The 17678-nt window shown below is 43.4% G+C and overlaps 1 protein-coding gene across 3 annotated transcripts in view; it reads right to left on the reverse strand.

Annotated features, from left to right (window-relative positions):
* The window catches only part of Chsy3 (chondroitin sulfate synthase 3), a 259007-nt gene extending 256821 nt beyond the window's left edge, over positions 1 to 2186 (reverse strand). For 2 of the 3 annotated variants that reach the window (XR_009589791.1, XR_009589792.1), the window contains exon 1: positions 1032 to 1963. Coding sequence is in view for 1 of the 3 variants with exons in the window: in XM_060377234.1 (XP_060233217.1) it covers positions 1032 to 1839 (808 nt within the window). In the remaining 2 variants the exon portion in view is untranslated. Of the gene's footprint in view, positions 1 to 1031 lie in introns of all 3 variants that reach the window. The other variant, XM_060377234.1, reaches the window with a different exon arrangement.
* Between the last annotated feature and the right edge of the window lie 15492 nt (positions 2187 to 17678).

The raw sequence follows: 17678 nt of genomic DNA on the forward strand, positions 1-17678 counted from the left end.
AATCTTTTTTCACCTTTTCCACTATCTGAACCAAAAAGATTGGCTCCTGTGCTCTAGGGAACCTTGAGCTTAGAAATTCTCTGGCCAGAACAGCAGAGAATCTGCAGGGGGAAAAAAAAGCAAAACGAACAAACAAACAAACAAAACTACCACTTTCTTTAACATGGACAAAGTTTCCTCATGCCATGGCTGTGCGGTGTGGTTCTGGGTAGTTCTAGACTCTGTCAAACACTGCAGCCACCAAGATGAAGAAGAATCTACTGGGAAGCTCTACTGTTACTGTGTACGACGCAGCTTGCAGCTCCCAGGGTCTGTAACAATCCAAAGCACTTTCTCTCCTCTTCTCTACCTGACCTTTGGGCCACCGGGTTTTTATTAAAGTGTGGCCACAGCTAGGCGCTGGCTGGAAGGAATGGTACCCCGCACGGGGCTGGTGGGTGCATCCAAGGTCTCAGTGTGGAGCAAGTTTCTAAAAGCCACAGAATGTTCAAACACGGGTCTGGGACAGTAAACGATGGCTAGCCAAACCTCAGCTGTTCTAAAACTGCTCTAGATCAAGCTGAAACAAAGGAGCAGGGGAGTAAAGCAAAAAAACGCAAAACCTCCAGCCTCGCTGTCGCCAGCATCCTGCATCTTGCTCTCCTCTAGCCAGGACACGCCCCTCTGGAGAGGTCTGGGAAAGTATCACCTACCCTACCCAGGCTTGGAGGAGGGGCGGGAATGGCTTTAGGGTTAGCTCTAAGGTCCCTTTCTTTGCCTTTCCAGTTAAGAGACCTGAGCCAGAGGGAAGGAACAACTGCAAGAGCGAGGGAAGTGAACACAGCTGAGCAGGTCTGAGGGGGCCAGACTGCAGAAGAAGAGGAGCAAGCTAAGAATGGTGGGCGGGGGGGGGGGATGCGAGGGGTGGGGATAGCAGGCCCAGGGGCTACAGAAGCCCAGAGCAGGTGCTGGCAGAACCGCAGCAGGGGGGCTGGGGTTGACGGCAGTGAAGGGACTCGGGGCAGGGGAAACCGCGAACCCTGGGAGGTCACCTTTGATGTAGACATCGTCGTCCGCGCGCATGAACCACTCATACTTGTCCAGGTAGTGGTCGTGCATGTACTTGATCATCATGAAGGACTTTTTCTGGGGAGGGTAGGAATCGTCAACCCCAGGCAGCTCGATGACGGGTAAAGGCGGCGGGGGCTGGCCGAGCGCGGCACCAGGAGGCTGCTGGCTGGAAAAGAACTCCACGCGGCCAGGGATGAAGCGCGCCCAGGTCCGCTGCGCGGCCAGCGCGCGGCTGCCCAGGTACTTCTGCGCGGTCATCACACCCACGTACAGGAAGTCCCCGGGTCCAGAGGTCGGGGCAGAGGCTCCTCCGTCCCCGCTGCCGTTGTGGCTGCTCCCGGGCCGGCCACCCTTCCGAGGGCCAGACGCGCCCCCGTCCTCCTCCTCGGGTTCCCCCTTGGCACCCGGAGCGCCAGGAAGCGCCGTCGCACCTTCGGACTCCTGTCCTCGCCTCCTCTGCGGCAACGGAGCTGGCCGCTGCCAGGGGCTGCTCCGAAAACTGGGACCTCCGGGCGCCGTCTCCAGCCGCTGTGGCCCGGGTAGCTCGTGGCTGGCAGGGGGCGGCGACTGCTCCAGCCGCGGCCGGGACTGGGGCTGGGGGAGCGGCTGCTGAGCGCCGGCGCGGGGCCCGGTAGCCAAGCGACCGTAGTAGGAGCAGAGGCTGGAGCCGCGTCTCCTCCTCTCGCTCAGCTCCGCCACCCGGGGGGCGATGAGCCAGGACGCCGCGGTGAAGCCCAGGACCAGCCCCAGCGCCACGCTCACCCACGGGCGGCGGGAGCGCACGGCCATCGCGGCGGCTCCGGGCACGGACGCAGAGTGGGCGCTGTCGCGCGTCCCCTAGGGCTGTCTGCCGCCCCTGCTGGCTCCCCGAGCCCCCCGGCCCGGGCCGTGGAGAACTGCCTGGGCGCGGATGCGGGCTGGCTATCCGCGCGCCAGGCTGCGCTGCAGCTCCGGGCGAGGCGGCCGCTCTCTTTCGCGCCGGGGCTCCCGCCGAGGGTCGGGAGTGAAACTTAGGCAGCGGCGGAGGTGGCGGCGGCGGCGGCGAGAGGAGCTGCAGGAGGAGGAGCGGCGGCGGCAACGCGTCCGCTTCTCGGCTGCCACCCTGTCACAGGCGCGCCTGGTCCCTCCTCCTCCAGCAGCCTCCGCCCTCGCTCCCCGCCTCCCTCCCTTCCTCCCGCCCGCCGGCTGCCGGGCTCCGGACCGGCCCGAAGGAGGAGCCACTCGCGCCGCGGTTGCCAGGGTTGCCAGGCATGGGGAAGCACGGACCGCCGTATTTCCCCGCCACCCGCCCTTGGACGCCCCCCAGCCTGTGCCTGTGCCCCCGGCCTCATCTCCGGAAGGAAACGACGCCTGTGCGGCCACCTCCGGCTTCCAGCGTGGCTGTCCCCTCATCTCCCCTCCCCGGACACCGATCTGGGTCCCGTCCTGCTCCCGCCCTCTTGACCAAGCTTCCCGGGTCTGGGGAAGGCTACGCTGCTTGCGTTGCGTCTTTCTGGTGGGTTTATCCTGGGAACTCTGATTCCCGAGCCCCGAACACGCGCGTACTACTGTGGTTGGGCTCTCGGCCCATTGCTTGTGGCGTCCTAGGGTGACCCTCTCCCACTGCGCCCTGCCCGGGGTCCGCGGAGCCACTCTGGCGGTTTGGGTTCTTAGTGGCTACACTTCTTGCCACTGTGCCGCACCCACTTTCTCCACTCAGTGCCAGGAAACCAACGGTCAGCCCCAGCCTAACTGCCCTACCTGCATCTTTCCCCCTCCCTCCCCTGCTCAAAGCATTAGCAGCACTCGAGTCTCCTGAGAAAATGTGAGGTTGGAAAGTAAGCTTTCCGAAGGCTGGGGGAGATGAAGGTAAACGGAGACCTGGGACTAAAGAGGGAGGGTACTCAGTCCCCGAAGAACTTGGGACGACTGTCCTCCACCTGTTGACTTGGGAAGTGTGGGGCTGGCCCATCGTCTCCTCCTCCTCTGCTCTCTCCGTAGTCTCTTGTGTGCAAATAAGAGGATGAATCATTTTCTGTCTGGGAAGACGGCTAAGTAGGACCGGCAAGTGATTACAAAATGTGAACAAGTCAGAAAGCCTCAAAGCTGCAAACTAAGGAAACGCACACTCAGGCAAACTTAATCATAAAATAAAACAGAAGGGTTTTGCCTGTCTTGAGACACCGACCGAAGCCAGTTCATCTCTCAGGAGGAGCATCTCAAAATGGGTTAAGGGGTGTTGGCCCAAATCACTTTAATAATGTGAAGAAATTATCTGAAGATAGGTAATAGTTTGAAGGAGAGGTTTCAAATTTGAGGTTTGTGTATCTAACCATTCACAATCTGGTGTGTCTGACAACCCAGACCTTTTACTTCTCTTCAAATTTCCGTGCTCTGCTTTATACATCAGCCTCAACGGGGATGGTATTGAATGGCAGTAGGCGTGATGGCTCAGTCTAGCAAGATGCTGGCAGCATTTCTGGAACAGTAAGTCTGCCTGGAACCATTGCAGAAGGGTTCTTTCCATGCCAATCACTGGCTGTGCAAGAGCCCAGGTGACGAAAGGTTGCTTCTGTTTGTCAATGAACCTCCTTTCCTTTCCACATCTGAGGCTTGCCCAGGGACTCATGGGAATGGAGACTATAAGAATCTTTTTAATGTCGAACTTCAGCTAGTAAACAAAGCTAGCCAAGCAAGCAGGACTCTTCTGGTTTAACAATATATCTCTGCCCAAACATATTAATTTTCATGCAAGTGTTACCTCATAGACTTCAGCTAATAATGGACACTCTATCACTCTCTAACTGACCACATAAGATTTTGGAGTACTTGAAATGCGGCTTGGTCTGACTGAGGAAATGTATTTTCAGTTTTATATAACTTGAAGTAACTCTGCTTTAAATAGCCCCGTGTGGCCAGCTGCTGCCGTGATGGGGCGCACACTTTCCAAGTTTCCCAATTACCTGCGGTCAGTGGTTGAGAACCAGGTCTGCTTATACATGAGCAACCTCCCCTTCTAACTCTCTGCTGCTCTTCATCTTAATGGGTGCTGCTCATGGGTTGACCTTCAAAGCCATTCATTCTCATTAGGCACAGATAACCCACTCAGGAGCTATTTAGAATGATTGAAAAGAGAGTTAACTCCATTTATTAGTTGGCTTAACAAGCATGTATAAGCCACTGCACACCACTTAAAGTGGAGAGCTCTGGACTTGGACACTTGAGCTAGGAAACTGCTGTCTCCTGCCACGGAGGTTATTGTGCTGACAAGGAGTCTAGATGGGCGAAACACCCCATTGCAAAGCATCATAGTGTTGATGAGGAATGAGCTGTGGGAACACAGTCTTCTGGGAGTATATTAGGGCTTTAGTACCTCAGTTTGCGAATCAGGAAGACACAAGAAGCTTTTTGTAAGAAATGAAGGTTTTGAAGCAGGATTCAATGCTACCTGAGTGCTTTGGGGAGCCTGCTTAAAAATCCTTTGAGCTTCAGGTTTCTCTCACTCACGAACATCACATGTCTGTGAGAATTCATCAGAACACGGAATGTGTTTAGTGCAGCCGGTAGGTCACTGCAGACCCAGGAAATGTTAGTTCTTACCCATCGGATCTCTTCAAATACATCACTTTTGTATTTATTTTCTTGTATTAAGTGTGTGTGAACCTGTGTCTGTGCCTGTGTCAGCGTCTGTGTGGATTCTCCCTGTCAACCATGTGGGCTTCAGAGATCAATCTCAGGTCATCAGACTTGGCAGGCTTTACCAGTGAACCACCTTGTCAACCATTATTATTATTCACATTTCATTCCTTCATTTATTTAACAAGTATTTAGTATCCATTGTGAACCTGAGGCTGGTATCAAGAAATGGTGGTAAACAGACAAGGCCCTGCTTTTATGGGGCTTGTATTGTACTAAGGGAATATTAAAAGCGCTAAATAAGAACGTATGTAAATAAATAAGCATGTTGCCTGATGTAGTCATGTCTTCAAAGTGGGGAAAGATAGCAATGATATGCATGGAAACGAGACAACTAAAAAATGAAGTGTTACAATCATTTCTGAAAATTCTATCAAAAATGGGCACAAATAAGGGAACTAACCATCTGGATATCTGAAGGACTTTGGGGCAGAGAAACTCCCTAGCACCAAACCTCTGGGACAGGCACAGCATACTGAGGATCACCAGAAACTAGTGGTGCTTACAAACAAGAAGCAACTGTTAGCCTACTAAAAAAATATCCAGAAATTTCCAAAAAACTAATATGAACTCAAAATGCAAGATATGTCATTAAAATGTTCAGCAGTCACATTTAAATCTAAAGTAGTATGATTATAGTTCATGTTCTTAAATTAACATATCCAAAATTCCATTATAATGTTATCAATATAAAATTACTAGGGAGATGTTTTACATTTCTTTGAGTGACACTGGTTTTTTCCAGGCCATTGTAACATGTAACAATTTGTATGAACAGTTAGCTATTGGCTAACAGTGGAGAGTGTGTATTTAGTGTCTTAAAAACAGTTGTAAAATCTCTGGATTTACTCTGAGTGGCAATAGAGATGTTACGTAGAGCAATCTCACAGTCATTATTTTTATTTTATAAAAAGAAAACTACGTTTTAAAAATAAGTTCGCTCTAATGCCTATGGGGAGAAAAGTCTAGAAACGAAGAGGTTTGTTATGGAAGGCGTTTGCAACATTTCTCCCGGCAGCTGGGTGAACAAAACAGCACCAGAGACCATGCCTAGCCTGTGTGAGGCCAGGAACTCAATTCCAAGCCCGGCAAACATTAATACTTTTAGCAAATGTGAAAATGAAAGCACCCTTTTCTTCTTCACCCACAGTGTCTGTACTTCTTTCTTGTTTGAAGGAGAAGCTGTGAGAAATGTTCTTTTAAGTTTTATACTTTAAATTACATTTCATTTATTCATGGGGGCGCCAGATCTTATACCGTGGTGCTTGTAGAAGTGGAAGGACATGAAGCACAAGGTTCTGGAGCATGAACTAGTGCCATTTGGCTGTCGGCACCTCTAATCTTCCCACTGAGTTATTGTGCAAGCCTGGAAGGATTTTTTATTAATCTGAATTAAGTATTAGGTTTATTGAGATTCCTATAGTTACTTATTTGATATTTCCCAAAGTCAGTGAGACAATTTTATTTTATTTTTTTTTTGTCAAACTTCTTTTAATCTTGAAGATACATTACTTTTAGGATGTATTTTCTAAGATTTTTTTTTAAATTAAAAACAATCAATATACCTCTTTGGGCAAGAGGTGTTAGTTACAGGGATATTTAAAGGGAACTGTCACCCAAGAGCAGGAGATAACTCATGTAGAGGAAAACATGATTGCACGGAAAGAAGAACAGCTTGTTTGCTGGATTAAAGAAAAGAGTGTATGAGTACATGACGTAGGTATGGTGTCTCTGGCTGAAGGTCTCCAGTACCTTTGCCATTCTTCTCTGCACAAGAATGTCTCGATACGTAAACTAGCAAACCACCAGCTAAAAAATGTTAAAGATTAAAATCATAATCTTTAACAAAGAAAATCACAAAATTGAGTCTCCGTCCTCCTTAAACAGGGTTAAGTATTTCAGAGGTGATCATGGGTGACTGTTGTGACATATGGATTAATCCACAGCTCCTTAGAGGTACAGTTACTGAAATATATTATCATCTGGATTCAGCGTGCAGGTAGAATTCATGACGGAAGGGTAGGGTTGGATAACAGTGTTGTCAACCCCTGAAGACTAAGAGTGAAAAAGGTATGCCTGGTCTGAGGACATTCCCTTGAGCATCTGAGTACTCCCAGAGAGTTAGCACCAGCTGCTAGAAATGAGTTTGGGAGAGAGTGCCTACTTCTCGTTATGCTGAAGGTAAATATGTAAATGAATGGTTCAACACATACTTCTGAGGTTCTGACCAAGCTGAGGCTGGCACTGGCATTTTGATTTGGGATTCTATTGAGCTATTTCAGATGTTAGCTTTTTTTTTTCCTTGACAGATCAAGAGTGAATTGATTTCATTTGTGTGAAGCAACTGTGGCATCTAGTGGTTAGTAATCATAATGGTACTACAGTTTGCTGCTAAAGGATAAATCATGTCAGAAGTACTTTTGACAGTGAGGGTTTTTATAACCACAGGTAATAAAATAGCTATTTTATTATAGGTTTATTCCTTCAGAAATTAGCACAGAAGGGAATGATCAAAGTTTACCTAGTGGAAAAAGAAAAGGTAATTATTTAGAGCAGATTACAAATTGGCCCGATGTTAGTCTATTCTTAGGTAACCTAAAGAGAATGCTGTGAATAATTTTTACAGTGAAAAGATATTGGATTTTTAGAAAGAGAATATTAATTCTTAATTCTATTTTTACATATGATAAAGCTATTAGGGTATGCTTTTTTAAAAGAATCTTTGTTTTCAGAAGCATGTACTCACATGTTTGCAGATAAGTTGGTATGATGACTTTGATTCAAAAAATATTGGCTGAGGTGACCCTAACTGGATCCTGACACTTGTGGTCCTTGATGATTGGGGGTGGGGGCTTAGTATTGGGGAATTTCACCTTTGGAGAAATTTGGAATTCTCCATAATAAGCAGTTCACAGAAAATATTTCATTTGTTTACAATTAGTGCAAATTCAACATTTGTTTTTTCAGTAGATTTAACTGATGGAGATAACATAGCCACCTGCTCGAAGGATTGCTGCAAAGGTCATTTGACAAGAGAGTGAGAATGCCATTGGTGTTGGTTTGAATGAGAAATGTCTGCCAAAGGCTCATGTACTCAAACACTTGTCCCCAGTTGGTGGCCCTTACCAGGTAGTGGATCCTTTTGTAAGTGTGGCGGCGTTCCATGCATTACTGGGGGAGGGCTTTGGGAGTTTATGGTTGTGTTGGTAAGACTTTCTTTCAGCTTGACACAAATTGGGGGGCTCCTGAGAAAAGGCACCTCAGTTGAGAAAATGCCTCCAACAATTCTATCCACTAGGTTTATCTGTGGAGCATTTTCTTGATGAATGGTTGGTATGGGAGAGTCCAGGCCACCTCTGAGCCTATGGGCCTGGCTTGTATAAAAAAGCAAGTGTAGGCAGCCTGGAAGCAAGCCAGTAAGGAACATTCCTCCATTGGCTCTGTTTCAGTTTTTGCCCTGCTTGAGTTTTTGCCTTGGCTTCACTGAATGATAATGGACTGTGATCTGGACATGCAAGTCAAAAATCCCCTTTCTCCTTAGGATGCTTTTGGTCATGATGTTTATCAAAGCAATAGGAATTAGGGACAATTTTATCAAAGCAATAGGAATGGACTGGGACAAGAACCCTGCCTCACTTCCTGTTTTCTTATTTTGCTTTCTCTGTCTGTTGCTATGACTCCTCTGCCATGATGGACAACATCCATCTGGAGACAGAAGTTCAAATAAAGCCCCTCTTTCTAAAGTTGTTTTTGGTCATGTTTTTTTTTTTCACAACAATATAATGATAACTAACATCACAATGTCATTTAAGAAGAGATCAAGAGACATCCCAAACAAAAGAAAAATCTTGTCTTCCATAGTCTCTTTACCACAGTGATAGTCTCAGCTGTACGAAAAATGCCTGACTAAATTCTCACAAAGAAAATAGCACCATTTCTGATATGAGGATTGTTTTTCTAAGTAGAAATAACCTTTAATTATACAGTGAGCTGAAAAAATTTTAGAGAGGACTTAATCAGAATATAAATTTATTCTCAAAATTTTCTTTCACTTTCCTCTCTTTGTTATTCTCCTAAAATACTAATAAGCTGCAATACAGTATCTTAATCTTAGTATTTTAAAAACATTTGTGCCGCCTTCCTCTGTTCAATGTTTAATCCTGGCTGCTTACTTCTGCTTTCTTATTTTGTGGGACAAAGCTATGCTACAGAAACACAGCATTTAGGCATATCACATAAATTTTCTGGTAGACACATTGTAAAAAGTAAAATTAATCTTAATATTTTATTTTTGTTTACTTAATATTTCTGTCTGTAGGCAATAAGACTTAAATCCAGTTTTTAAATAAAAAAGAAAAACTTAAGAGTTACGGAGACTGAATAGGACACCCTTTAAATAGACAGTACTTCTGTTGGAGGAAGAGGAACAGCAACCTACCCACAAAAACTTCAACCAAATACCTTGCCTACTAGATGTGCATGGATAAAGATAGAGCAGAGATTGAGGGAATGTCCAAACAATGCTTGGCCCAACCTGAGATCCACCCCCTGAGAGAGAGCCAACCCCTGATACAATTAATGATATTCTGCTATTGTCACAGAGAGGAGCCTAGTGTAGCTGTCCTCTGAGAGGTTCCAACCAGCAGCGGATGGAAACAGGTGCTAAGACTCAAAGCCAAACACTGGGAATCTTGTGGAAAAGTAAGGAAAGGCTAGAAGGACCTGGAGGTGATAGGAGCTCCACAAGAAGACCAACAGAACCACCTAACCAGAGCCCAGAGGGGCTTGTGAAGACTGAAGCACCAACCAAGGACCATGCATACATTGGTCCTAGGCCCCCTACACAGATGGAGCTGATGTGCAGCTCAAGCTTCATGTGGGTTCCCTAGTAAGGGGAGCTGGGTCTGTCTGTTACATGGACTCTGTTGCCTGCTCTTTGATCACTTCCCCCTCATGGGGTTGCCTCACCTGGCCTCAGGGGAAGAGGAAGGGCTCAGTCCTGAATCAACTTGATGAGCTGGGGGGGGGGGTGAGGGAGGGGGCTCTCATTTTCTGGGGAATAGGGGATAGGGAGGGAGGGGTGACAATAGGGAGGTAAAGTGAATGAATTAATGAACCAATTTTTGTTTAAAAAAAGAATATTTATAAAATTGGTTGTGCTCTTTTCGAAGATATCCACATGAGTATATTTCCCAAGGAAACATAACAATGCAATTGTGTGTGTGTGTGTGTGTATGTGTGTGTGCATTGATCTTATGTGTTCAGTATCACATTATCGTTACAAAATAAGTATGAGAGGACAGATTAGAGCCTGTCCTCCTTGATCACAGTTCTTAGTAAATTCAGGACACTTTACTAGGGATGCAGGCAAGCTCAGGCATCACATCTTTAAATAGACCGTCAAGGAGTCATGCCTCAGGCTTACAGATTGAACATTCTGCCCAAGATTCTACATCTCGAGTGAGGCGGGCATGGCTTATAATTAATTAATTTTATGGTGACTGCAGACAACATGACTCTAATTCAATTTTGTAGAAAACTACTAATGAACTGAAAGTCTCCTAGTCTTGAAAGTTAAGCTTTATGGTTATGTTACTACTAGAATGACAGCTGTTTCACTAACACTCTTCACAATATTTTGTTGTTTTTAGAAACATATTAATTTCATAATTAATTCATTTGTTCACATTAATATGTAACGACTGTTCTTGTATATTAATTAACAGATTAATATCTTTTTCTAATTTTTAATTTCTAAAGTATTTCAATCCTTAGCTATTTTAAATTATTATTATTATTATTATTATTATTATTATTACTCTGTGTGTATGTAGATATACGCATGTGCCCTTGGAGACCAGAGATATCGGCTCCCACTGGCGCTGGAGTTACAGCTGCCAAACATGGATGCTGGCTTTCAAATTCTTGTTCTCTGGCAGAGCAGTCCACGCTCCGCACTGCTGAGCCATCCATGTGGCATTTCTCATCAATTTTTAAGAATGTAAAAAGTATTTTTTTTGAAGTGATTGGGAAAACTGGTCTAAAAAAATTCCTTCATGTATCTTTTTCCTCTCCTGGAAGCAGTACGAAAATTATCCAGGAAGAAGAGTTAAGAGCTAGTTAAACTCGGCTTGTGCTTACAGTCTCAACACTGGACCATAACACAGGAGAAATCTGAGGCCAGTCTGGGTTACAGTCTGAGAACCTGTATTGTTACTGAAGAAATGGAGGTTCCTTCCCTTTGATTCCTAGACTCATTAGTAAAGAAATTTAGAAACACACTTGTGAGGAAGCTCAAAGACAATTTTATTAGAGCTTGAAAATAAAACAACAGGACAGAAAAGGCAGCTACTGGGAAAGATAAAGGTGGAGAAGAGAAAGAGAAGATCCACATCATTTGTAGGTAGCCAGAACAGTCTTTCTCTCCATCTCAGAAGAAGGGAGTAGCTCCAGAGACAAAGAGTGAGACAAAGGGTTCCAGTGCCAGGAACAGCTTTGCTGAGTATCACAAAGAAAAGAGACAGAAGGAAAAGGAGAAGTTACACTTTACTGGGTTAGAACTCGGAAGAAAACATAGTCTCTGTGTGCTTCTTGCAAATGTCTACATGGAGAAGCAGCTTTTTGGAAGGAAGATAAGCACATTATCTCATTAAAGGAATAACTATTCCTCCCATTTCCCTAGCACGCCTGTCTCTGAATTAGCCTTCCTGAGTGGAGGAGACCACAGTACATCATGTTCTAATTTTAGAGCACTTGAGATGTCCCATCTCCACACAGGGCCAGGGGAATCCCCTTCTTTGAGGTATAAGTAATGGCAAACCCTTTTAGTGTTACTAGGGAAATGGAAGGTGGGGATTAAAGCTCTGTGGCCTCTAAGGCTGTGTAAAATGTCCTCCCCAAGAGCTGAGAGGGTACAATTATTTAAGAATCAGAGCAGGGAAAAGTACCTAAAAATATTGATGGCATTTCTGACCTCCACCCAGGACAGGACCAAGAACATCTTGACTTGTTGTCAAAAACAGGAATAGAGACTCTATCCCATTTTAAAATTTCCTGTTCTCAACAGTATTAAAAAGTACATTAAAGGGACTGCAGAGATGGCACAGTGGTTAAGGGCACTGGCTGTTCTTCCAGAGAACCTGAGTTCAATTCCCAGCACCCACATGGCAGCTCACAACTATCTGTAACTCTACGATCTGACACCCTCACAGAGACATATCTGCATGTGAAGACACCAAATGCAAAAGAAAAAAAGGTTAAAATACAGAACAAGCAAACATATGAATGAGAGTACTTTGTTGCTAGCTTTGCACTCAGAATCTCGGCTGACTGATGTAACAGCTTCTGTCTCATACAGTATTCTGTCAAACACAGTTAGCATTTGTTGAAATTTTCAATGTTTTAAGAACAGTATGTCAACCACAGGTTTAGGTTTTTACTGTTTGCATTCAAGGAATTCTGTAGCTTGGTTTCTGTTTTGTTCTTGCATGGCTGTTGAAAGGACATGGCAAGGATGAACTCACAGGGGCATTAATTTCATTCTTTTCTGATTAAACTCTGAGAGTCTAATTAAACCCTGACAACATAGTACTCTCCTGCACAGATTTGAGGACATGTTTTCAGTTCAATGAAATAATAATACATCATTCTCAAATTTGAGCCATTTTGGCTTAAATATCAAATGGAAAAAAAAAAAAACCAAGGTTACTTCTAGAGTAAACACAGTCACAAATTTACTGAGGCGGGAAGATAATACTACCATATTAATAACATGAAAAGAGCAATTAAGTCCACTGTTAGTAATAGAAGGGCTACTAAACTTAAAGGAAAAAGTGTGAAATTGTTTGAAATGGTAAAATCGGTCTCATAAAGGACTGCACATGGTCCACGATTTGAGAGAGGAGGCTGGGGAGGTGGGAGGATGGGGTGATGGGTAAAGTAATTGCTGCACCAGAAAGAAGACCTCAGTTTGAATCCATAGCAGTCACAGAAAAGCCAGGAGTTTCTGTAACCCCAGCTCTGGAGGATAAGAGGTTACAGATACAGGGAGAACACTGAAGCAGACTGAGCAAGCAGTCTAGCATAAACAGTAACCAGATGCAGTAAGAGGCTTGATCTCAAGGAATAAGCTGGAAAACACCCAAAGTCAACCTCTAACCTCCACATTCCTATAGTCATGTACATACCTACCTACCTTTCTGCCTACATTCATACATACATACATACATGCACATGCATCATGCACACACAGAATTTTTTAATTAAAAAATATAATGCAGAGGAGGAAGGCATGTGATGTAATCCTTCTTTTATTGGTACCTGTGTGGGAAAGGGGGTTAGGGGGGAAGATTTTCCAATAAGAACAAGTATGAGCCTCCTGGTTATGTGACTTATCAGGAATGCTTTCTGGCTTCATCTCTTAACTAAGCACAAAGGGATTCAGAATGACATATGGCCGAGGCACACCCAGAAATGAGTGAGGGTGTGGAGTATAGCATTCCCAGCTCTCTGGTGCTGCACTCAGCACACCCTCCATTCAAGGCAGCATTTCTTTCCCCAACTTCCATTTCCTGTGTCTGCCTTTACAGAAGCACAACCAGGAACAGTAGCAGTATCATCTGAATCTAATTAAGTTTGGGTTTTAGTACTAATGGCACAAAATTTGGATTTCTGAATGCTTGAACGTGGCATACTCATCAAAGTCAGCTCAGAGCTTGTCCAAGCATATGCCAGCTGGCGATGACAACTTAAAAATAATGAAAATGCTGGTACCAAGGTAGTTAACAGAATACCTATGTGAATATTTCTAATTCTTGATTTGATGAAACTAATTATTAATCTAGATCCCTACTGAATCAGGAACTCTGAGGGTGAGAGCTCCGAAAGCATTATTTGCTTACTTGATTCTTTAGCTACTAAAGTTCATGAACTACTGAGTGAATTTTCCTTAATGACTGGAGTAGTTAAAATCCTAAAACATTAAGTTAAACAAGGTGAAGTCAAGACAAACTCAAGGAAAAAAAATATAGATCCATGTCTAAATTCTAGGGCTTTTTTCTTTTCGTTTCTTCTTTTCTTTTCTTTTCTTTCCATTAAATGTTATTCAATCTCTTTGGTCTCCCCAGAAAATAGGTTTTAAGAACAAACAGTTCTACATTAGCAGAAGAGATATAAGCAAGAAAAAAGAATCAGGGGAAAAATTAATGACTGAGTACAGATTTTGAAGCCTGCTACCTTGGTAGATATCATCATTCGAATGAGAATGGCCTCCATAGGCCATATTTGCATGTTTGGTTCCCAGTTGGTGGAATGTTTAAGAAGATGATGCTGTGTGACCTTGTTGGAGGAGGTGTGTCACTGAGCACTGGCTTTGGGGTTTCAAGAAAAGCTGTGGCCATTCCTAGTTTCTTCCGCTGTCTCTGTCTCTGTGTCACTGTCTGTGTGTGTGTGTGTGTGTGTGTGTGTGTGTGTGTGTGTGTGTGTGTGTGCGCACATGCGTGTGCCTCGTGTTTTTACATCAGATGTAAGCTCTCATCTACAGCTCCAACTCCATGCCTGCCTGCATCTGCCATGCTTTCCACCATGATGAACCCAGACTCACCCTCTGAAACTGTAAGCAACACTCTAATTAAATGCTTCTTCTTTTATAAAATGCCTCGGTCATGAATCTCTTCACAGCTATAGAACAGTAACTGAGACAGTAATAACTAAAGTTGTATTCCAATTTATAATTCTGCTAACTGTATAGAACACAGAACATGGATTATTCCATTGTAGGAGAAAAGGCTGGGGTGTTCATTGACAAGCACATCAGTCATTGACCAGTCACAGCTGCTTCTGGGAACATTCACCTTCACTTACACAGTTCACAGAGCATCCCAAATGTCAGAAAAAGCCCCTTTGAAAACAGTTAAAGGGGAGGTAGTTTAGCTGGGCACAGTGGCTCATGCCTATAATCCCAGCATTCAGGGAGGCAGAGGCATGCTGATAGCTGTGAGTTTGAGGTCAGCCTGGTTTACAAAGCAAATCCAGGATAGCCAAGTCTACACAGAGCAATCCTGTCTTGAAACAAAACAAACAAATAAACAACAAAAGGACTGGTAACTGAAAGATTGCTGACATCATTGCTGAAAGGTAAAGTCATGTGAGCTGGGCTCTGATCATCTCAGTTTTCACCCAGAAGTTAGTAATCACAGTCACTCCTGCAACCACACTTCTGGAATTTTTACAGCACTGCACTAACTCTCTCTGTAGCAGCTCTAATATATTTATTGCAAATTCAGATTTCTTTTAGTTGAGGATTGGATCTTCCTTTTGCAACCTTCAAAGATCTATTTGTCTTGGTGATTCCTGGGTGCCTTTCCCCTTAAACTACTGTTAACTTTTTGATGAGGAGCCCACAGTGACTGTCTCACCAGGCTAGGTTTTGAGAATCCCCTTTGGCTAGCTTTAAAATCTTTTTTACAATGGAACATTTCTTTCTCTTTTGGACATACAACTTCAACACATCTTAGCTTGGGTATTTTAGCTTTGTCTCCTTCTTCATCACCAACTGGATCCAATAATCATTCCTTAATACTATCCAATTTCTAATCCATCTAGTCCATAGATTCACTATTGATTTGTGACTCTTAAACATTTGTACATCTCTTTTTTTTAAACAAACTATATTGTGTCAACAGCAGCAACAAATACTAACTGTGTCATTCGCTCTCTGAGATTCAACAACTAAAGAACATGTTGACCTCCTTACTGTTGTGAATTTTAATCCAGCAATACCACTGCTCTGGAAAGGGATCACATCCAAAGGCCTAGGTCTGTATGATCTGGCTGGAATACACGACTTTACTCTCTCTGGCTGGAATACAGACACCAATTTAGTAAACACCGTTTTAAAATTAATATTATGAGTATTTTTCGCCCCTCAGATACACTGCACACTGGCCACTGCCATCTTGGGAACTCCTAATAAACACCTTTAATCCCAAACAATGACATTTAATTGAGGAACAAAGTGACAAATTAGAGAAATATTTGACAGAATTAGTCAGAGATGGAATGCACACAACTCTCAAGAGTAGAGAGCAGCAGGGCGCAGTACAGGGATACAGTGGTCTGTGCGGTCCGTACAGTACAGTTCACTACAGTTTGGCAGAATTCAGTGCAGGCAGTTTGGAGCAGTTCTGTTCCGTGTAGTTGAGTTCGTGGAATTGAGAGGCAGTTTCTCCAAGCAGAGCAATTCAGAGAGAAGCCCGGGAAAGCCGATTTGAATTAGTCAATGTGAAGAGGAGTTTTGAGGCAGAACAGCTGAGTTGAATCAGTCAGCCAGAGTTCAGAAAAAGAGCAGAAAAAGAAAAGTGTGAGTTTATTCAGGAGTTAGTCTCGGAGGCTGAAAACATTCTAGGTCTAGGTTATCAGACAGAGGCTGGGAGCTGAAGCACCAAGGTCTGGGCTTGCAGAAGATTGTACCACTAGAACCTTCCAGGCCTAGGCTTAGGGGTAGTTAGGTAGAAACGCTCTGGGACCAGCCCAAGAAGTGTATCAGTAAAGCCTTGGTACAGCTCTCGTTTCATCCCTCATCTGAAGAAATAAAAACATTTGCAGTGCTGTCATGTACCACGTTTCTCTAGACACGCACTATGCCCTGTGAAATGGTAAATCGACTGTAGACTTTAGAGGGTTGTAAACACAGGTTCATATTTTTCTTTAGGGATATAATTGACTCCATAAATTCTATTGTGTGTGTTTTTTTTAATAGTAGGATTTTAGTACATGTCTGTCTTTTGCTGATGTCAACAATTGGTATTAGATTCCTTCACTAATCTAATAATTATCTCATTAGAAACTCCAAGTGGACATATTCTAATTGTTCTTCCTTTACTTATTGAAACACTTCTGTAATTAAAAAAAAAGAAAAAGGTTACCGTAAATTTACCTAGTCAGACAATCTATACAAAGGGTGGATTTTTGCTCTCTCATCCTTAATTGTTAATGCACTAAAGAATTTAAGAGACAAGATTAGACAGAATTTGTTCCTACCAAGAGCAGACGAATTTTCTGCTATTCTAGCCCAAATCCCATAACTATATTCAAATCTATGTAACACACAAAGCTATGAATCTGTAAAGAACAAAAGAAGCTATAGTTTTGCTTTGTAATTACTAAATTATACTTATAAAATTTATTATACTTCTAAAATTTTCAAGCAAGTGGACAATTGAGTAAAGGTGAAGAGTTGCATCTCTAGATTATATGTTTCTTAGCCTCCAGAATTCCTGGTGATTTATGTGAAGATTACTTATGAATTATAGAATATTTTATTTTGCATTAAATAAGACTTTGGTAGAATTGGATTTGAAAAAGGAAGGACTCGGCTGAATGTGGTTTTCGCATGATGAATGCTGATGTGGTCATTTTCAGTGGTTTTTTTTTTTTTTTTTTCAGTTCAGCTGTGGCTTGGCATCTGTTGCTACTAATGTCTGTGCCTCTTTTCTTCTTGCATTACTCACTAATAATCCAGCAATGCCAGACATCACAGGGCCTACCCTGCAGCCATGTTCTCCTGCTAGACATAGAGTTTCTGTAACCCCTTCACAAGAATTTCCATTCTGCTGTTGTCACCTATGAAAAGTGGATATTGATGGGGGTAGAGCAGAGATTTACAAACTGCATCCCACAGGCTGAATCCACCCTTCTGCCTTATTTGATACACCCTACAAGTTTAAAATGGGCTTTCTTTACTTTGTTCCCCAAATGTTTTGCACTTTAATAATACTTTTGCATTTTAATATTTACTTAAGGTCATTCATTTTGCTTCCTGACTTTTTTAAAAAATCTTAAAACATTTAATATAAGCTCTTTCAAAAAATGTTCAGCAAGCCACAAATTACAGCTGTGATTTTCAAACTATTTCCAGTAGAAGAATTTAGAACAGGAAGGAAGAAAGATCTCAT

The sequence above is a fragment of the Meriones unguiculatus genome, chromosome 2 (genome assembly GCF_030254825.1).
Source record: "Meriones unguiculatus strain TT.TT164.6M chromosome 2, Bangor_MerUng_6.1, whole genome shotgun sequence".
Classification (NCBI taxonomy): domain Eukaryota; kingdom Metazoa; phylum Chordata; class Mammalia; order Rodentia; family Muridae; genus Meriones; species Meriones unguiculatus.